Source organism: Exophiala bonariae, assembly GCF_035927105.1.
Source record: "Exophiala bonariae strain CCFEE 5792 chromosome Unknown scaffold_27, whole genome shotgun sequence".
Classification (NCBI taxonomy): domain Eukaryota; kingdom Fungi; phylum Ascomycota; class Eurotiomycetes; order Chaetothyriales; family Herpotrichiellaceae; genus Exophiala; species Exophiala bonariae.
In genome coordinates, this window is record NW_027042502.1 from 199,884 (window position 1) to 214,673 (window position 14,790).

Here is a 14,790-nt window from a genome sequence, read left to right on the forward strand (position 1 = left end):
GGATGAAGTAATGTGTGGACAAACTATCCGTTGACTTCTCTTTCATCTTGCTGGCAATCTCTGTACTTCTAGTGTCTTAAGAGAAGATCACAGCAGCTTTTGCTCTCAGTTCCTCCACTCCCTGAAAGTTCTGCCTTGCAACCACTTCCCAAATTGAACTACCTTCCTATCCATTCTGGTGAAATAATCCGCACCTGAGATAAGTAGAAATGTCATGACAATCAGACCAGGCACGAAAGCCCATGGCGAGTCTCCGAGGTATTTTTCTCTCATCGGCTCTTCCCAAGTCATATAGAAGCCCAACAAAAGCATCGGATGTATGGCATAGATACCGAAACTCAAGTCGCCTATGTACTGGCTGAACCCCCATTCCAAAGGTCGATGCAGGGCGGGGTATGATTCTAGCGACAGCACGAGGAGAAAGGCACCAACGGATAGATACCAATACTCTCCAGATGGAGCATCGTAGTACCACGGAATAAAACGCTTCAGAAAACCCCAAGGAAACTGACCCCAGACGCCCAGCTCTGTGTCATCTGGTTGCCCAAGGAGCAATATGCCGACAATGAAGAGAAGACAGTAGCCAATTTTGGCCGGAATCGTCTGGTTCCTGCTCTGACCCTCGAAGGGTAATTCTCGGGCGTCTGGAGGATTCTCGGACCACACTAAATGCTCTGAATTCCTGCTCAAGGAGAGGTCTGCCAAAAACACGCCGTAGAGAAACTGAGACACATAGAGCGCATTCCAGAGATAGCCCGAAAAAATGATCATCCAGCACACGATCATCCTTGATCGTGTACTGAGCTTGCACATAGCAGCACAGACGCTGAACACTACAACGCTCCCCCTGAATTCAACGGGAATGGTCCACATTGTTGGCAGGTATTTAGTGTTGTGGACTCCCCCGTAGTACCACCCTCTTATATCAGCAAAAGGATTGCAATAAAAGATGGTTTCAAATGACCAGTCTTTGATCTGATCGAGGAGGGATGGTTGATGCAAGCCGCGATCACCGCCATACCAACCCAAGCGAACAAGGATCAACGCAATGAATGTGGCCAAGACGGTAGAGCCGTAGAGTCGGAGGTAGCGGCGAAATGTGGAAGACGCGAGCCCCTGAAGGGTAGGGGCTGACTCCTGTCTCCGGATGCTCCTCAGCAGGCTGTAGCTCAAAACGAAACCAGAGATAACGTAGAACAGTGCAACCATGCCCTCACCGTTAAATACAATAGACACGAAAGGCTGATGGTGCCAGAAAGTGTGGAATCCAGTCCAGGTGGTTGTGTGGTAGACGTATACGATGAATGCGGCATAGCCTCGAAGAGCGTCCAGGTAGGATGTCGGATATAACTTGTCTCTGACCTTCATGCCCCCTGGCTGACAGAATCTAGGTAGCGCTGCAATGCATGATGACTTAATGAATAATCTGTACGTTTGATACATCTTCCATTTTGGGACTGTTTGAGGCATGGATTTTTCGGTCTCAACATCGTCATCTGTTTCTGTATTGTGATCACTCTGCACGCCACAGGAATGGTGTAACTGCTCGAGATCTCTGTCTTGTAGTTGAATAGCATCGCCCAAGACGTCGCCTGCTATGGCATCGAAGGGGCTCTCAGATCCCTGAAGCCGACTATAGCCAAGCATGTTGGAGTAATGTTGGAGCAGAATAGCAAGTTTAGGTAGACCTCATTGAAGACATGGGCGGGCAGAAGTAACATTGAAGTCTAGAATTTCTAAACATGCCTTGGGGTCGTGGACAATAAGACCGAAGCTGGGTGTAGGTTCATATTGGAACCCCCTTTTTAAATAGACATGAGAGTGACAGTTGATTGACAGGCGTGCTCCGGGAGGAACAACTACTGCCAAGCATCACCTTAGAATTCCACCGAACAGATATGAAGGGGGGGGGATCCTGCACAGACATAGAAAAGGACCTTTCAGTTCGTCACTCAACTGCTATTGCTCAGGAAGTCCATACAAAGGTTAAGTAATGGCAAAGTTCGTGAAGACGTAAAGCGCAAGGCCGACAACATGGTGACCTACCCAGATCCTGGAAATATTCTTGTTAGAGTTGAAGAGACATTCCATTACCTAGGAAGTCTTTTGCCGCCCCGGATGAGTGACAGCTTGCCGTTATTCGAAGTACGTTGAAGCCGTGCGTCATTTGAAATAAAAAGATGAATGAAATTACGCTTGCGCTGACTAATATGCCAAGACTTTTCATGACGCGACTCGCGTTTGGCCCTCGCGTCGGCACTTTGGGCTTTTCTCAATCAGTGCCACCTGCAACACCATCAATCAACAATTCATTCGGTGCAAGGCAGTGAAGCTCATCTACCTATCCTGCCTCCCTTCCCTCTTCCTGGACAGTCCAGCTGCTCGTTCCTTCCCCCAGTGTACCGCCGTTTGATGCATGCACGAGTCACCAACCTTGTCTTGCGCCCCTCTCTCGATGGTTTGCGGTCTCCCAAGTCCTACATTAGACCAATCATGCTCGGCCGTGCCATCGAGAAACATGCCACGAGTCAATTTGGCAACAAACAAAGTCCTTTGCAGTCCAATGCCTCTGCAGCCAATGTTACCCGCCCCCCATTGAAGCGAAAGTTCGACCGAACCATGAGTTCATCTAGCAATCTGGGCTCACTGCATGACCATACTTCCTTTGATGAGAATCGACATGACGGAATAATCGATTTGACTTCGCCGGCTCGCGAGAAACACACAGATATTGATTATCCATACCTCGGCGATCATTGCTCTTACCCTTCTCTGCCACCTATGCCAGGCGAGGCCGCAAACCTTCCTTCAAGCAGTGCTCCTGTACCCTGGTCATCATCTCCAGAATCCCATTTTGAACAGCCGTCAGCTTTCAGACCTTTATCACCGCTGAAAAAGGTTTCTTCAGTCGCAGAGGCGAGGCCTGCCAAGAAAAGAACCTTGCCATCATCCTTTGCAGCGAAACAGGACCTACCGGACGAGAATGCCAAGTGGCAAAAGAGTCAAAGCAAGACCAACCTCGTGGCCGGTGGCCTGATAGAGTCTGCCTTGGCTATGGGGGGGTCCTCGATGGCTAGAGGGAAATTCGATCATTTTGCTGCTTTGAACACCACAACTTCTTCTGCCTCAACCTCTCGAGAAAAGAGCTCATCTGTAGTGGCCCAAATGCTTGAGAAGGCATCAACGAATCGCCAACGACAACCAAAGCCTATTTCCCGAGTCTCGTCTGACCACTCTGTGAAGTCGATGATGGGCCCTGACCCTAAGAGTTCCAAAGTTGCAGATACCTTCCTCAGTGATGAGCAGAGATCCGTGGTCAAAGCGGTGATGGACGAAGGTAAAAGTGTCTTTTTTACGGGTTCTGCAGGCACCGGAAAATCCGTCCTCATGCGAGCCATTATTGCTCAATTGAGACATAAATATCGTACTGAGCCAGATCGTATAGCCATCACCGCATCCACGGGTCTAGCATCATGCATTCTCGAAGGACAAACCCTGCACAGCTGGGCCGGGATCGGTCTCGGTAAGGAACCGGCGCCTGAACTGGTCAAGAAGGTCAAGCGAAATCAAAAGTCAAGACAGCGTTGGCAGAGGACGAAGGTGCTGATTATTGATGAAATATCAATGGTTGACGGTCAGCTATTTGACAAGCTTGAACATGTGGCGCGGACACTCAGAAACAGCGGCCGTCCTTTTGGGGGCATTCAACTTGTCTTCACAGGCGATTTTTTCCAACTTCCACCAGTCCCAGATCGAAACACTGAAGCCAAGTTTGTGTTCGAAGCCACTAATTGGGCTACATGCATCCAGCATACCATCCTCCTGACTCATGTTTTCCGACAAAAGGACGAAGAGTTCGCAAAGATGCTGAATGAGATGAGATTGGGCAAGATGAGTCCTGCAACCATCCGAGCCTTCAAATCCCTATCGCGGCCAATGAATTTTCACGACGACCTCGAGGCTACCGAATTATATCCTCGTCGTGAAGAAGTCGAAAATGCAAATCAAAATCGTATGCGAAGATTGTCTGGACAGATTATGACATTTGCAGCTATCGACACAGGTGTTTCAGATCTAAATGTCCGCAAAAATCTTCTAGCAAACTTCATTGCTCCCGAGACATTAGAACTCAAGAAGGGTGCACAAGTTATGTTGATCAAAAACATCGACTCTCAACTCGTCAACGGATCCTTGGGAATTGTGCAGTCATTCATGGATGAGGGGACATTCTTTACTTACAAGGAGGATGAGCCGACATTCCTCATCGCACAAGACGATGGGCAGGACAAAGAGGAACTTGCAGCTGCCCGAGACAAGATCCAGGCTGCCCGGATGAAGGCGAATGCAGCAGGTTCAACGCGGTGCTGGCCGATGGTAAGGTTCAACCTGGCAGATGGGACATCCCGAGATGTTCTTTGTACTCCAGATGAATGGAAGACGGAGGCTCAAAATGGAGAAATCATTGCCAAACGTACGCAAGTCCCATTAATCCTAGCATGGGCACTTTCGATTCACAAAGCTCAAGGTCAAACTCTCAGTCGAGTGAAGGTCGACCTTGGAAAGGTGTTTGAGAAGGGTCAAGCATACGTGGCTCTCAGTAGAGCTACATCTAAAGAAGGTTTACAGGTCCTGCGATTCGATGAACGCAAAGTCATGGTCCATCAAAAGGTGCTTCATTTCTATTCCAAACTCCGAGGCCATGAGACACTGGAAACACGCCCAGTCACAACGTCAGTCGCGGAGCCAGTCAAGAAAGGCACCTTGGCACTGCAGAAAGGGCCGGCGAAGACGCAAAATGTGGTGGATTTTGCTGATGACGACTTTTTTGACGATCTGTCCTACGAAGAACTACTTGCAGCAGAAAAGGGGGTGCTGGGGGCTGCAGCAACCAGGTAAACGCCAGCAGACCTGGGCGTGAACATTGAGCGGTTTCTCTGGTCTTGCGCTGTTGTCAATAAAGACCATTGTTTATGGATACCCCTTTGACGCCTGTCAAGTTCAGAGGTGGATACAGAGCAGACTTTACAGACGTCACTATACGCTCCAGTATGTAGTCGTAGAGACGAGGCTGTGAACCCTATGTGCACAAAAATGTTTACAGCTCTACGGTCGATTGCACATAGCCAAAGGCAGTCGCGTCTTCAGATACGCTAGTCCTCATATGGACTAAGTGGTACGGTAGAACAGAGAGTCTATTCCGTACAGTCTGCAATCACAATTTCCGGTCCGAATTGAATCGAGGTCGAGTTGCGAAATCCTAAAATGGGGAAATGAAGTTGGGAAACTTTTGTGACTCTCACCACCTGAACCTGACACGACGTGCGGGCAGTACTTCACCATTTCCTTCGTATTATTCCAACATCGGTCAGACTTCAGTACACTTCCCAAGCATGTGTTGGGACAATTAAGGCCAGGCCAGCGCAGATCGATCAATTCTCGGGTGGCAGTGCTATGTCATAGTCGTCGCTAGAGTCCTCCTTGCTCTGCTTCACCATGGCCGACGCTTTTATTGGCTATACGATTCTTGTCACTCTCGCCCACCCACACAATGCTCAGATCCAAGGAGTGGTATCCGATGTAATAAATCAGAATCTACTTCTCCGTGACGGTAGGAAGTTCAACGCCCATTGATTTGAGATCAGATATTGACCAGTCCCAGTTCTCTTACTATGGAGTGGCCAGAGACTCCCCTCTTACACCATTGAATCTTCGACAATTGCCGACCTCGAACTTTCTCCCAATCAAGGTACAAGGCATGAAAATGATGAAGAGATCACGACGCCTGTGGCTTTCCCTCAACTTGAGAACAGATCAATCCACCCTGATCCGCGTCCGCAGCAAAATGTCTCGAGTTTTGTTGATCCTGCCATCATTAGCTACACACGACCTCCCTCCCAACCTCATGTTCCCTCTACTCAGAAAATCCCTCCTGTTTCCCCCATCATGATCGCAGATGGCGTTGTGAGCAGCCCGTCTGTCAGAATTCCTCACAATGGGGTACATGGAGGCAGCTCGGTATCAAGTATCGCGACTGCAATACATCGTAAGCACGAGAAGAGAAACACTTCAGCCAGCGCAACACTCACCGAGCCTTTCGATGCTCTAGGCTTGCGTAACGATATGGCCAAGTCGGACCAAAAGACGGCTGCTACAAAAGCATCCAAAGTGCGAGACGCACCCTCGCAGACTGGACCTGGCATTATCGACATGAAGGATGTCAACCATGGGCCACTGAAGCCGGCGAAGAAATCAGGAAAGGGCAAGGGATGGCGTCAGACACCTTTGATCGAAGAGGTCCCCAGACAGAATCAGAAGAAGGGTGCAAGAGGTCGAAAAATGGCTGAGGACGGTAACGGATGGGCAACAGAAGACGCCACGGATATTCAAGACTTGGGCGATTTCGATTTCGAGTCGAATCTGTCCAAATTTGACAAACGACGGGTTTTTGATGATATTCGCAAAGAAGATCAAACGCCCGATGGTGACCGATTGGTCAGCTTCAATCGAAAAGCGCGACCAGGAACCAATGGTGGTCGCAATTTGCACTACACTGAGAATGTATTGGACGTTCCGGATATCAAGGACAAAGACCGATGGAAGAGCGAGGCAGGGGAAACTGAGGACGATATACTGGAAGGGCATTATTCTAGTGGAAAGGGGTCACGGCGAGCAGCATCGAGAAAGCCATTGCAGTCCCGAAAAGGAAGTATGCTACCAGGGCATATTGATCGCACAGAATCACCTCGGCCGTTGACGAGGATCCACACAGCCTCACCACTGAACGGATCTATTTCTGGGATTCGAGCCTCGTTCAAGCTGCCAAATAACAAGCCATGCCACTGTTTGACACCACTGCAGATGCTTGAGATCGAGCAGCTCTGTACATCCGATCTTGGATTGACCGAAGATATGCTTTCGGAAAATGCAGGGCGCAGTATCGCAATGGCAGTCCTCAAAATTCCCGAGGTAAGAAGCGTGCTTGTGCTCGTGGGCAACCACAAGAGCGGTGCTAGAGCCATCGCCGCTGCAAGGCATCTACGCAATCGGCGATTGAGGGTGACTGTTGTGGTACTGGGTGGAGAACGTGAGGAACTCCTTCTCGAAGTCATGCGCAAGCAGTTGGGAATCTACAAGAAGAGCTCTGGGTACGTGGAGAAATGGGATGAATATCAAACCAAGGCTACAGCTGGAGGCCCTGCACCGGATGTGATTGTCGATGCTCTGCTCGGTATCCACGTCGCTTTTGAGGAGCTGCGAACAGACGACCAGGCTACAGTGCTAGAGATGACAAGATGGGCAAACCGGACTGCTCAAGTCCTCTCCATCGACATCCCCAGCGGTTTATCTGCAAGTTCGGGGTTACTGACCGAACATGATGGGCAGTCACTTGTGATGGCTAGCAAGCAGATCATCAGTCTGGGTGCACCCAAGTCAGGTCTGCTCCTTGCCATGGCTTCAGAGGTTGTTGAGCCCTCTTGGCAGGTTTGGGTGGTTGATATTGGTATTTCGGCGGCTGCGTGGAACAAGCATGGCTCGAGACGAAAACACGGCGTTGACTTTGGTGTCGAATGGGTGGTTCCCTTGAAATTCGCTCTTGGACCTTGAGCACGCGTGAGGACAGGCGCAAGATTCACCAGTCGTTCTGTCTGATCATGAATGGCTGAGGGAGGTTCCGAAGATGAATGGACAGACTCGTGCTATCGGATGTCCAAGCAGAAAAGCCACGAACACTGCCACCTTGATGGTTTCTTTTATTATGATTTACTATTATTGCTGCGTTCAAGCGAAAGACGGGAACCCAAAGTGGTTGCTGTGTATTAGTACAGCGTCGAGAGCTAGGTACCTACCTAGGAAGAAAATGCGTAAAAACGTTCGCACAATTGAAGAATCCTTTGTTGAGTGGCATTTGGAGAAAAGAAGTCATACACAACTAGACTCAACAGCTTCACGTGCAGGGTAGACAGTAATCAAAATACCACACTGGGTGACGTCAACTCCACTACTGCAACTAACTCACCAATGCCATCTTGACGGGCGGCTTAATAACATAATCTTTGGGTGTCGCTCAACAAACAGGGTAGCACTAACGAACACACAAGCCGAAGATGTAGAAACAAGATTTTAAGCGACTCCTTGACTTCTCTGGTGCAAAGCCTGAGAGTTCAGGGACCACCGTCCGCCTAATCAGTTAGCCTGGACTTGATGGGTCTCGGGCTTGGAGGGGTAAAGAGCTGGGACAAACAGAGAGCCCGAGGGGGTTCCTCGACCCCATGGTCTCCCCTGGAAAAGACCTCAATATTAGGCATCCCCAACTAGAGCTCGACGAGCACAAAAGTGGGAACGACTTCCACTCGATCACTAGAACAAGAACAAGAACAAAACACCATATCCAACATCACAATGTCATCTCATCCACTCCTAAGGCCGTTGATCCAGTCAGCAAACCACTAGCTTAGCTGGTGGTTACTGAGAATGTGTGTGGTGGGTGTCAGCTCAAATTGCTCGTGAGCCAGCGGCCACCGACCGAAACGAAACGCCAACACAAAGCCCGAGGCCGTGTGGTGCGGCTGAATCCTTGGGACTCGTACTCGTAATGTGCCCTCTAACCAGTCCTAGCCACGAGCTGACATACTGCCGCTGAGCTTCCTGTCTCTCTTTTTACTTCTCTTCTCGTGTTGCTCTCGTGCGCGCATACAGACATACATACATATCTATCCACATATATCCATACGAACCAGCGAACACAGCGCCTCAGAGATCGATATCAGCCACAAGTTTCCCTGTTTACCTGGAGTCTCTAGAGAATCCCGGGAAGGCGGCCAGTAGGACGAACCAGCCTGCCAGGACCATTCATTTGTCAGAAGGAGCCGGCCATCTGTAACGCTTCACAATCTTTCGTCTAAATCTCACCTCGGAATTCCCTTCCACATCCGTGTGGCTGTGCTGCGTGATTTTGCGCCGAGGATTCTGATCTGGCACTTCGACATCACAGTGCCAAAATTATATCAGAGATCTCAGAAACCCAGGACCAACATCGACGGCGTTTTCGAGTTCTCGTCAAAGGCGTTGCGAGGCGTCGGATCGCTCTGCAACAACGTTCGCTACCTAGCTGCAATCAATAGCCTTTCTGGTTACAGAATAACATCTCAGCCTTGGTCCCGAATTCGCCAAGCTTTGATCAAGTGGATCGCCGCTAGCGCGAACTGGTATCACCGATATCTTGGTTTCTGAAGCCATTGGCAGGTATTCGTCTCGCGATTAATCCGCTACAGAATCAACGCCAGGGGGTCAAATCAGTGCTAAGGCGCAGAGCGAGCTTGCGGGATATCAATACATTAGCGCGCAATTGGCGCATTTCACCCCTATTCGTTGACATTTGAAGTCATCAAGCAACACAAAAGTACAATCATCTGCTCCCGCTATAGTCGAGGATAGCAGCGGTCTCGACAAAATGGCCTTCCTCCAAACAACCCTAAAATCGGGGTACATCACAGATCTCATCCTACCTCGCCCACTCGAAGGGCAGACACCGGACGAGGTACTGAAAGCGGGGCTCGATGCCATCTTCGCCTCAGTACACACGCCCAACACGATGATCACACTCAACCCACTCGTGCACGAAGTCAAGCAACTGTCGCCATCCGACCCGAAAGCCGTGGACGTGATGAGTGTGGCGCCCATCTTCGGCCTGGCCGTTGACGCGCCGTACGCCGTCCTCCGCGACGGCGAGAACCCGGCGCTCGGCGGGTTCCAGCAGTTCGAGATCCTGGACAAACTCAACGTCATGTTCGGGTACACCACCGACCTGACGTATTTCAGCGCGATCCGCGCCACCAAGATGGGCATGGAGGCGCTGACGAATGCCGGCTCCGGCGTGGTCATTTACGGGCGCTGGGAGATCAAAGTCTCCGGGTCGCCTGGTGGTGAGGGCACTAGTGGTGGTGGTCAGGTCATCAATCTGATCGAGAGGAACGAAATCAAGACCAATGTCCTCTTGAGCTGGTATATCAAGGCCAGTCTCGACAAGAGTCATCGCGAAACCCATCGTAGGCTGAAGGAGAAATGGCTCAGTGCGATGCGCGACGCCGGGTATAAGTCCTGATATGACTGGGATTGAGTATTGAGTCTCTACCAGTGTTTGTTTAATGGTGGTGTGAAGCGCGATGGAGTCATCCGTAGCCTGCGCGAAGTGGCAGCGGAACCTGCAATGAAAAGCGGCTGTTGGCATGGTTGTTGAACTCACGAACACTGTTTGCGGCCAGGCGGGCGCTGCAAGGGGTGCATATATATCTGGGAAACGACATCGAGTAAAATCGGTGTTGAGCCGTTTTGCTCGTTCAAGGCGAAACGGATGGATTGGGCTGGATTATCCGTATTGTTTATGACACTAAGTTCTTCGGAATGCACAGCAGACATATTTCTACATCTATGTCCATATTGCCCGTTTCGTTGACGTAGATACCGGCTATGAGACATGACATGGTTAACGTCAGTTAATCGTCCGTTAACGGATCGAAGCGTCCAACGGGGCCGACAGTTAGAGCAGGATGAAATGGGGGTATCATTATTAAATGTGGTCATAAATCCGGACATTTGCCCTCCTCTCCAACGAATAAGAGTTTCATGATAATGTAAAGCAGTGTTTTGTCTTTCGTTTACCTGAAGAGGCATCTCGTTGCATGTCGTGCGCCCTCACCAGCCGGAGAAATCTCCAAACCCACCACCTCCTCTTCCTTTCGTTTTCTTCCGAACGGGCTCTTCAGGCTCGTCATCGACAAACTCCAAGATCTCATCGTCATCCCCATTTCCAGCATGGGCTTGTGACTGGGTATTGGCAAGCGAGGCTTTCAGATATCTGCCCACGCCACCACCGCCGTCGCCATCAGAGTCATTACTGGCGGCACCATCTCGAATACGTTTCCCCGTCCACGTTGTGCGATCTAGTTTCCTCGTTTCCTCGATCTTACGCTCTTTCTCATCCGAGTCCTTCTTGTTCTTCCAAAACTCCTCGAATGGGTCGATGAAGACCCTGGCTTCGAGGATCTGAATCTCCTCTTTCGGCCGATCACCGCTGTCGACGGGGGAATCTTCCAAGGCTTTCAGCGTACGTGTAGATTCCTGGCCTGATTCGTCATCCGGATTGAGGTCCACGTGGCCGAAGATTGTGTGTTTCCGGTCCAGGTGGCGAGCTGGCCGGTATGCGATGAAGAACTGGCTGCTGTTGGTGTCCTTTCCTTTGTTCGCCATGCTGAGCGTTCCGCGCGCGTCGTGCTTCAGTGGTCCTTCGAACTCGTCGCTGAAGTTGCGGCCCCAGATGCTCTGTCCACCCTTCCCGGTTCCTGTCGGGTCGCCACCTTGCAACATGAAGTTCCGGATGTTTCGGTGGAAGGTTACACCATTGTAGTATCCTTTTTGGATTAGCCGAGTAAAGTTCCACACTGCCTTTGGGGCGTGTTCTGGGAGGAGTGTCAGGTATAAGGAGCCAAGTGTTGTGGTCAAGCGGACGTAGCCCTTTTCCTTGACTCGGCCTCGTTTCAGGAGATACTCTTCGTCGGACATTAATGCTAGAGCTGCTGACGTGTGCGGTGTTACACCAGTAGATGTGAAGCTGGCAGCGGCAAGGCCGGTCGTGTGTTGTGTCGCGTTGTAGGGGGTCGGTTTGGACTGTGTATGATTGCTGGATGATTTCGTGTTCTTTGACAAATTTGTAGAAGACTTGGAATCGCCCCCTTTGGAGAGCTGTGCATTTGCCCTCTCTGCACGTGCTTTCGCCACCGCTTCCTTCGCATTCATGATCTTCAACTCCGCGGCACTTCCCAGCGATGCAGAGTTGATTGACGCTTCTTCTTTGGGTACACCCGAGTCTTCGCCGTCTTTCAGGTACTTGAACGAACTCAGATTCCTCAACTCCACGTTTTGAGGATCCTGCAAAGTGATGAGATCCTTGCGGGAGAACTCTTCATCCGTTACAAGGTCCCGCCACATTTTGGCCTTGATATTCAACCGCTCGACCGTATCGTAGGCAAAAACATTGGCCGAGCCGCCATGCCGGATCGCGACAATATGCGTGTTGTCAGTGAAGACCTTGTAAGTGACTGGATCAACGTATTCGTCCTGCGCATTCTTTGCGAACTCAAGCTTGATCAAATCCGCCTGTTTCAACGGTGTACCGTCTGTGGGGTTCGTCTCATGTTTCAACAGCCATCTTAGTATATTCTCATGGTCGAATATTACCCCAGCCGCGGTGCATACGGGCGTTACGAAGGGTTGAAGGCTCAAAGCGCAGAAATTGAATGGAAGTCGTTTGAAACCCGCCTGTGCGGCTTTGCTATCAGCACCTGCGCGAACACCGGAGCCGGCTGACGCTGAGTAGGCGTCGCTCGAAGCCCATTCCGAGTGCGTTATCTGCAAGTCTGATCAGTATGGAAGGAGAAACTCAAGGGGGTAAAAGTCTCTCAGCCTGCGGGTGGGAGAAGTATGGTGGTCGTACATAGAGTTTGTCCGTTCCTAGATGATGCTCGTCAGTGAACCTGATGCGAGCGAACAGAATACGAGCTAACCTTTTCCCATGGCTGCCTGTGAGGTATCACAATCAACCTTGCACTACCGAATGTCAAGAGCCTAGAGTTGCGGGTTGGAAGTTTGTCTTTGAAACTTCCAAGAAGATGTAGATTTCTCGGCTGAATTTCCCCTTTTGGTTAGCGCTCAGCCTCGCGTCGGAATGAGGCTGTAAAGTTTATTCCTAACGCTGATGCACAGAAAGAAACTCAGTCAATCTTCAAGTTCATCAATGTCACAATAGAAAAGGTAACAGATCCGACAGCAGGTTTCATATTGAATCGCCTACCCGATCTAACAACTGCTGTGCATGTTCTACCCCAAAGAGAAAAGTTGTACTCTAAAAGTCTATCTCTCACACCCTTCCACGCGCGTGTAAAATGAAGTAACCGCCAGCAGTGTTCATGCGTGAACCGGTATCCCAACGAATCTGAGTAGTTCAGCAGCACCAATTGAAATCCAAGCATTCTTCTCGTCTTCATTGATAGCCCAGGCAAGACCCAAAACTCCCGCAGAATTGACTCCAACTCCACGTTCGAATCCACTATGACGCCGCGGCACTAAACAAATCCAGTCCTTGGTAAGGATGACATTATGAGCCGTTCCCGAGTCAGTTTCCCGTTGTATTTGTCGGACCTTTTCAAGGAGTCGACGATGGGCTTCAATGACGGTGGTTTCATCTGCATTCGATGGTAATCGTAGCACGAAATGCTTGAGAGGAACATTGGCTATGTCGTCTGCTATAACGGTTTCTGATCGAGCCTGTTTAGGAAACAATTCAAAGCCTAGCTCTTTCTCGTCGGGATATGGCCAGAGTTGCATATGCTTATGTCCTTGGCTGGAACCTGAATTGTAACCACAGTTGTAAATTATGAAATATCGCTCTTTGGAGAACTTTCCCAGGACTGCCCAGGCAGCCGTCAAGTCGCTATCGTTGAGCGCTTCTTCCTGGGGATGATATTCTCGTGTAGTGATCAAGAGGCTGGGTCGGTAAAATGCATAGATATTCAGCAGAAGCCGATGATCCCTTCCCACAGCTGACAGGATCTCATCGGGATTTGGATCAAGGAATGGATTCTTGCCCTTGCCCGTCTTCCGTTCTGGAGCATCAGGTTTCGTAATTGGCTTCTTCTGCAGCGCTGGTGCCAGCCGGAGCTCGAACTGCGAGAGGATACACCTATATTAACGTCGGTCTCTTCATAACAGCACAGCCGTCTTCAGCAATTAAGCACAAGACTGGCCGGCGTACTGTGAATAGTTGCAAGTGACTGACCTTAAAACCCTCGTCCTCCAGAGTTTCACCAGTGGTTTCCTTGTACGTGATCTTCCCACAGGATACCAATTCATCGAATCTCGTCCATGCAGTTGATTCTAGATTCTCTGCGAGCTGAATTGAACCTTTAAGATTTTTATCCGGCTCATTGGCCTCGGGACCAATATCGCCCATATTTCTGGGGGTCCCCAGGGTTGAAATTTCCAACCGAGCCTAGATGAGTGAGTTTCGCCCTTGCGCTGGTAAAGGACGATGGTGAAAATGATTTGAGTAAGTAGGAATGGATCTGCAAAGATCTAAAGAACTTGATTACCTTTCTAGTCTGGTTATCCTCCCTTGCATTCGGGAGAGATGGATTAAATGCGATGCAAGCACTTTGTGATTGCATTACGAATTTACGATCACGTGTCAGTGATGCCACGCACTCATGGCATGAAGCCACCCCCTTTTCTCGGACCTCTTGCTACATGACCTGTAGAGACTTATGTCATCATCACCCACAATTGTCTTTCAACGTCGCGAGTGCCCGCGATGACATCATAACAATCCAAAGTGCTCGTAAAAGAGGACATCTCTGGGATGACTTCTGACCATCACTTTGGGATAACAGTCTCAACACGGCGAGGGTGGGGACCGGCTGGTGACTATCCACCAGAAGCTGTGGATGTAGTGACGCGTGAATCCCAGGGGCAAATGCAGGCCAAAAGACGAGGTAGGCTACCGGACGAAGAACCAGAAGCTCTCCCCTCTACGTTGAAAGCTAGGTGGGTTGGAGAGGATGAAGCCAACGAAAAGTCGAGTGCCGCCGATGGACACTCCCCAAATTTTGAGGACGACTGACAACTCACCACGAACTTCTGATGCTTTCAACAATATCACAGGGTGAGAATAGCTTATTGGCAGACAATCACAATTTCCATACTGCTCTACAAGGATCAATTCAATTAGCAAACATTCTG

At 50.0% G+C, this 14,790-nt stretch overlaps 5 protein-coding genes across 5 annotated transcripts; 2 read left to right on the forward strand and 3 right to left on the reverse strand.

Annotated features, from left to right (window-relative positions):
* Positions 1–105: 105 nt before the first annotated feature.
* Positions 106–1,647, reverse strand: LTR84_006986 (uncharacterized protein; the record flags this gene model as incomplete). Its single annotated transcript, XM_064850542.1, has 1 exon — positions 106–1,647. The coding sequence occupies one exon, from the start codon at positions 1,645–1,647 to the stop codon at positions 106–108; it is 1,542 nt and encodes a 513-aa protein (XP_064702611.1).
* A 3,846-nt stretch (positions 1,648–5,493) lies between these two features.
* LTR84_006987 (uncharacterized protein) lies at positions 5,494–7,605 on the forward strand (the record flags this gene model as incomplete). Its single annotated transcript, XM_064850543.1, has 2 exons — positions 5,494–5,608; positions 5,660–7,605. The coding sequence occupies 2 exons, from the start codon at positions 5,494–5,496 to the stop codon at positions 7,603–7,605; spliced, it is 2,061 nt and encodes a 686-aa protein (XP_064702612.1).
* Positions 7,606–9,451: 1,846 nt separating this feature from the next.
* LTR84_006988 (uncharacterized protein) lies at positions 9,452–10,102 on the forward strand (the record flags this gene model as incomplete). The annotated part of the gene is made up of 1 exon (XM_064850544.1): positions 9,452–10,102. The coding sequence occupies one exon, from the start codon at positions 9,452–9,454 to the stop codon at positions 10,100–10,102; it is 651 nt and encodes a 216-aa protein (XP_064702613.1).
* A 590-nt stretch (positions 10,103–10,692) lies between these two features.
* CYP8 (Peptidyl-prolyl cis-trans isomerase cyp8) lies at positions 10,693–12,570 on the reverse strand (the record flags this gene model as incomplete). Its single annotated transcript, XM_064850545.1, has 3 exons — positions 10,693–12,405; positions 12,491–12,507; positions 12,561–12,570. 3 exons carry the CDS (start codon positions 12,568–12,570, stop codon positions 10,693–10,695), a joined length of 1,740 nt encoding a protein of 579 aa, XP_064702614.1.
* A 390-nt stretch (positions 12,571–12,960) lies between these two features.
* Positions 12,961–14,005, reverse strand: LTR84_006990 (uncharacterized protein; the record flags this gene model as incomplete). The annotated part of the gene is made up of 2 exons (XM_064850546.1): positions 12,961–13,719; positions 13,832–14,005. The coding sequence occupies 2 exons, from the start codon at positions 14,003–14,005 to the stop codon at positions 12,961–12,963; spliced, it is 933 nt and encodes a 310-aa protein (XP_064702615.1).
* Between the last annotated feature and the right edge of the window lie 785 nt (positions 14,006–14,790).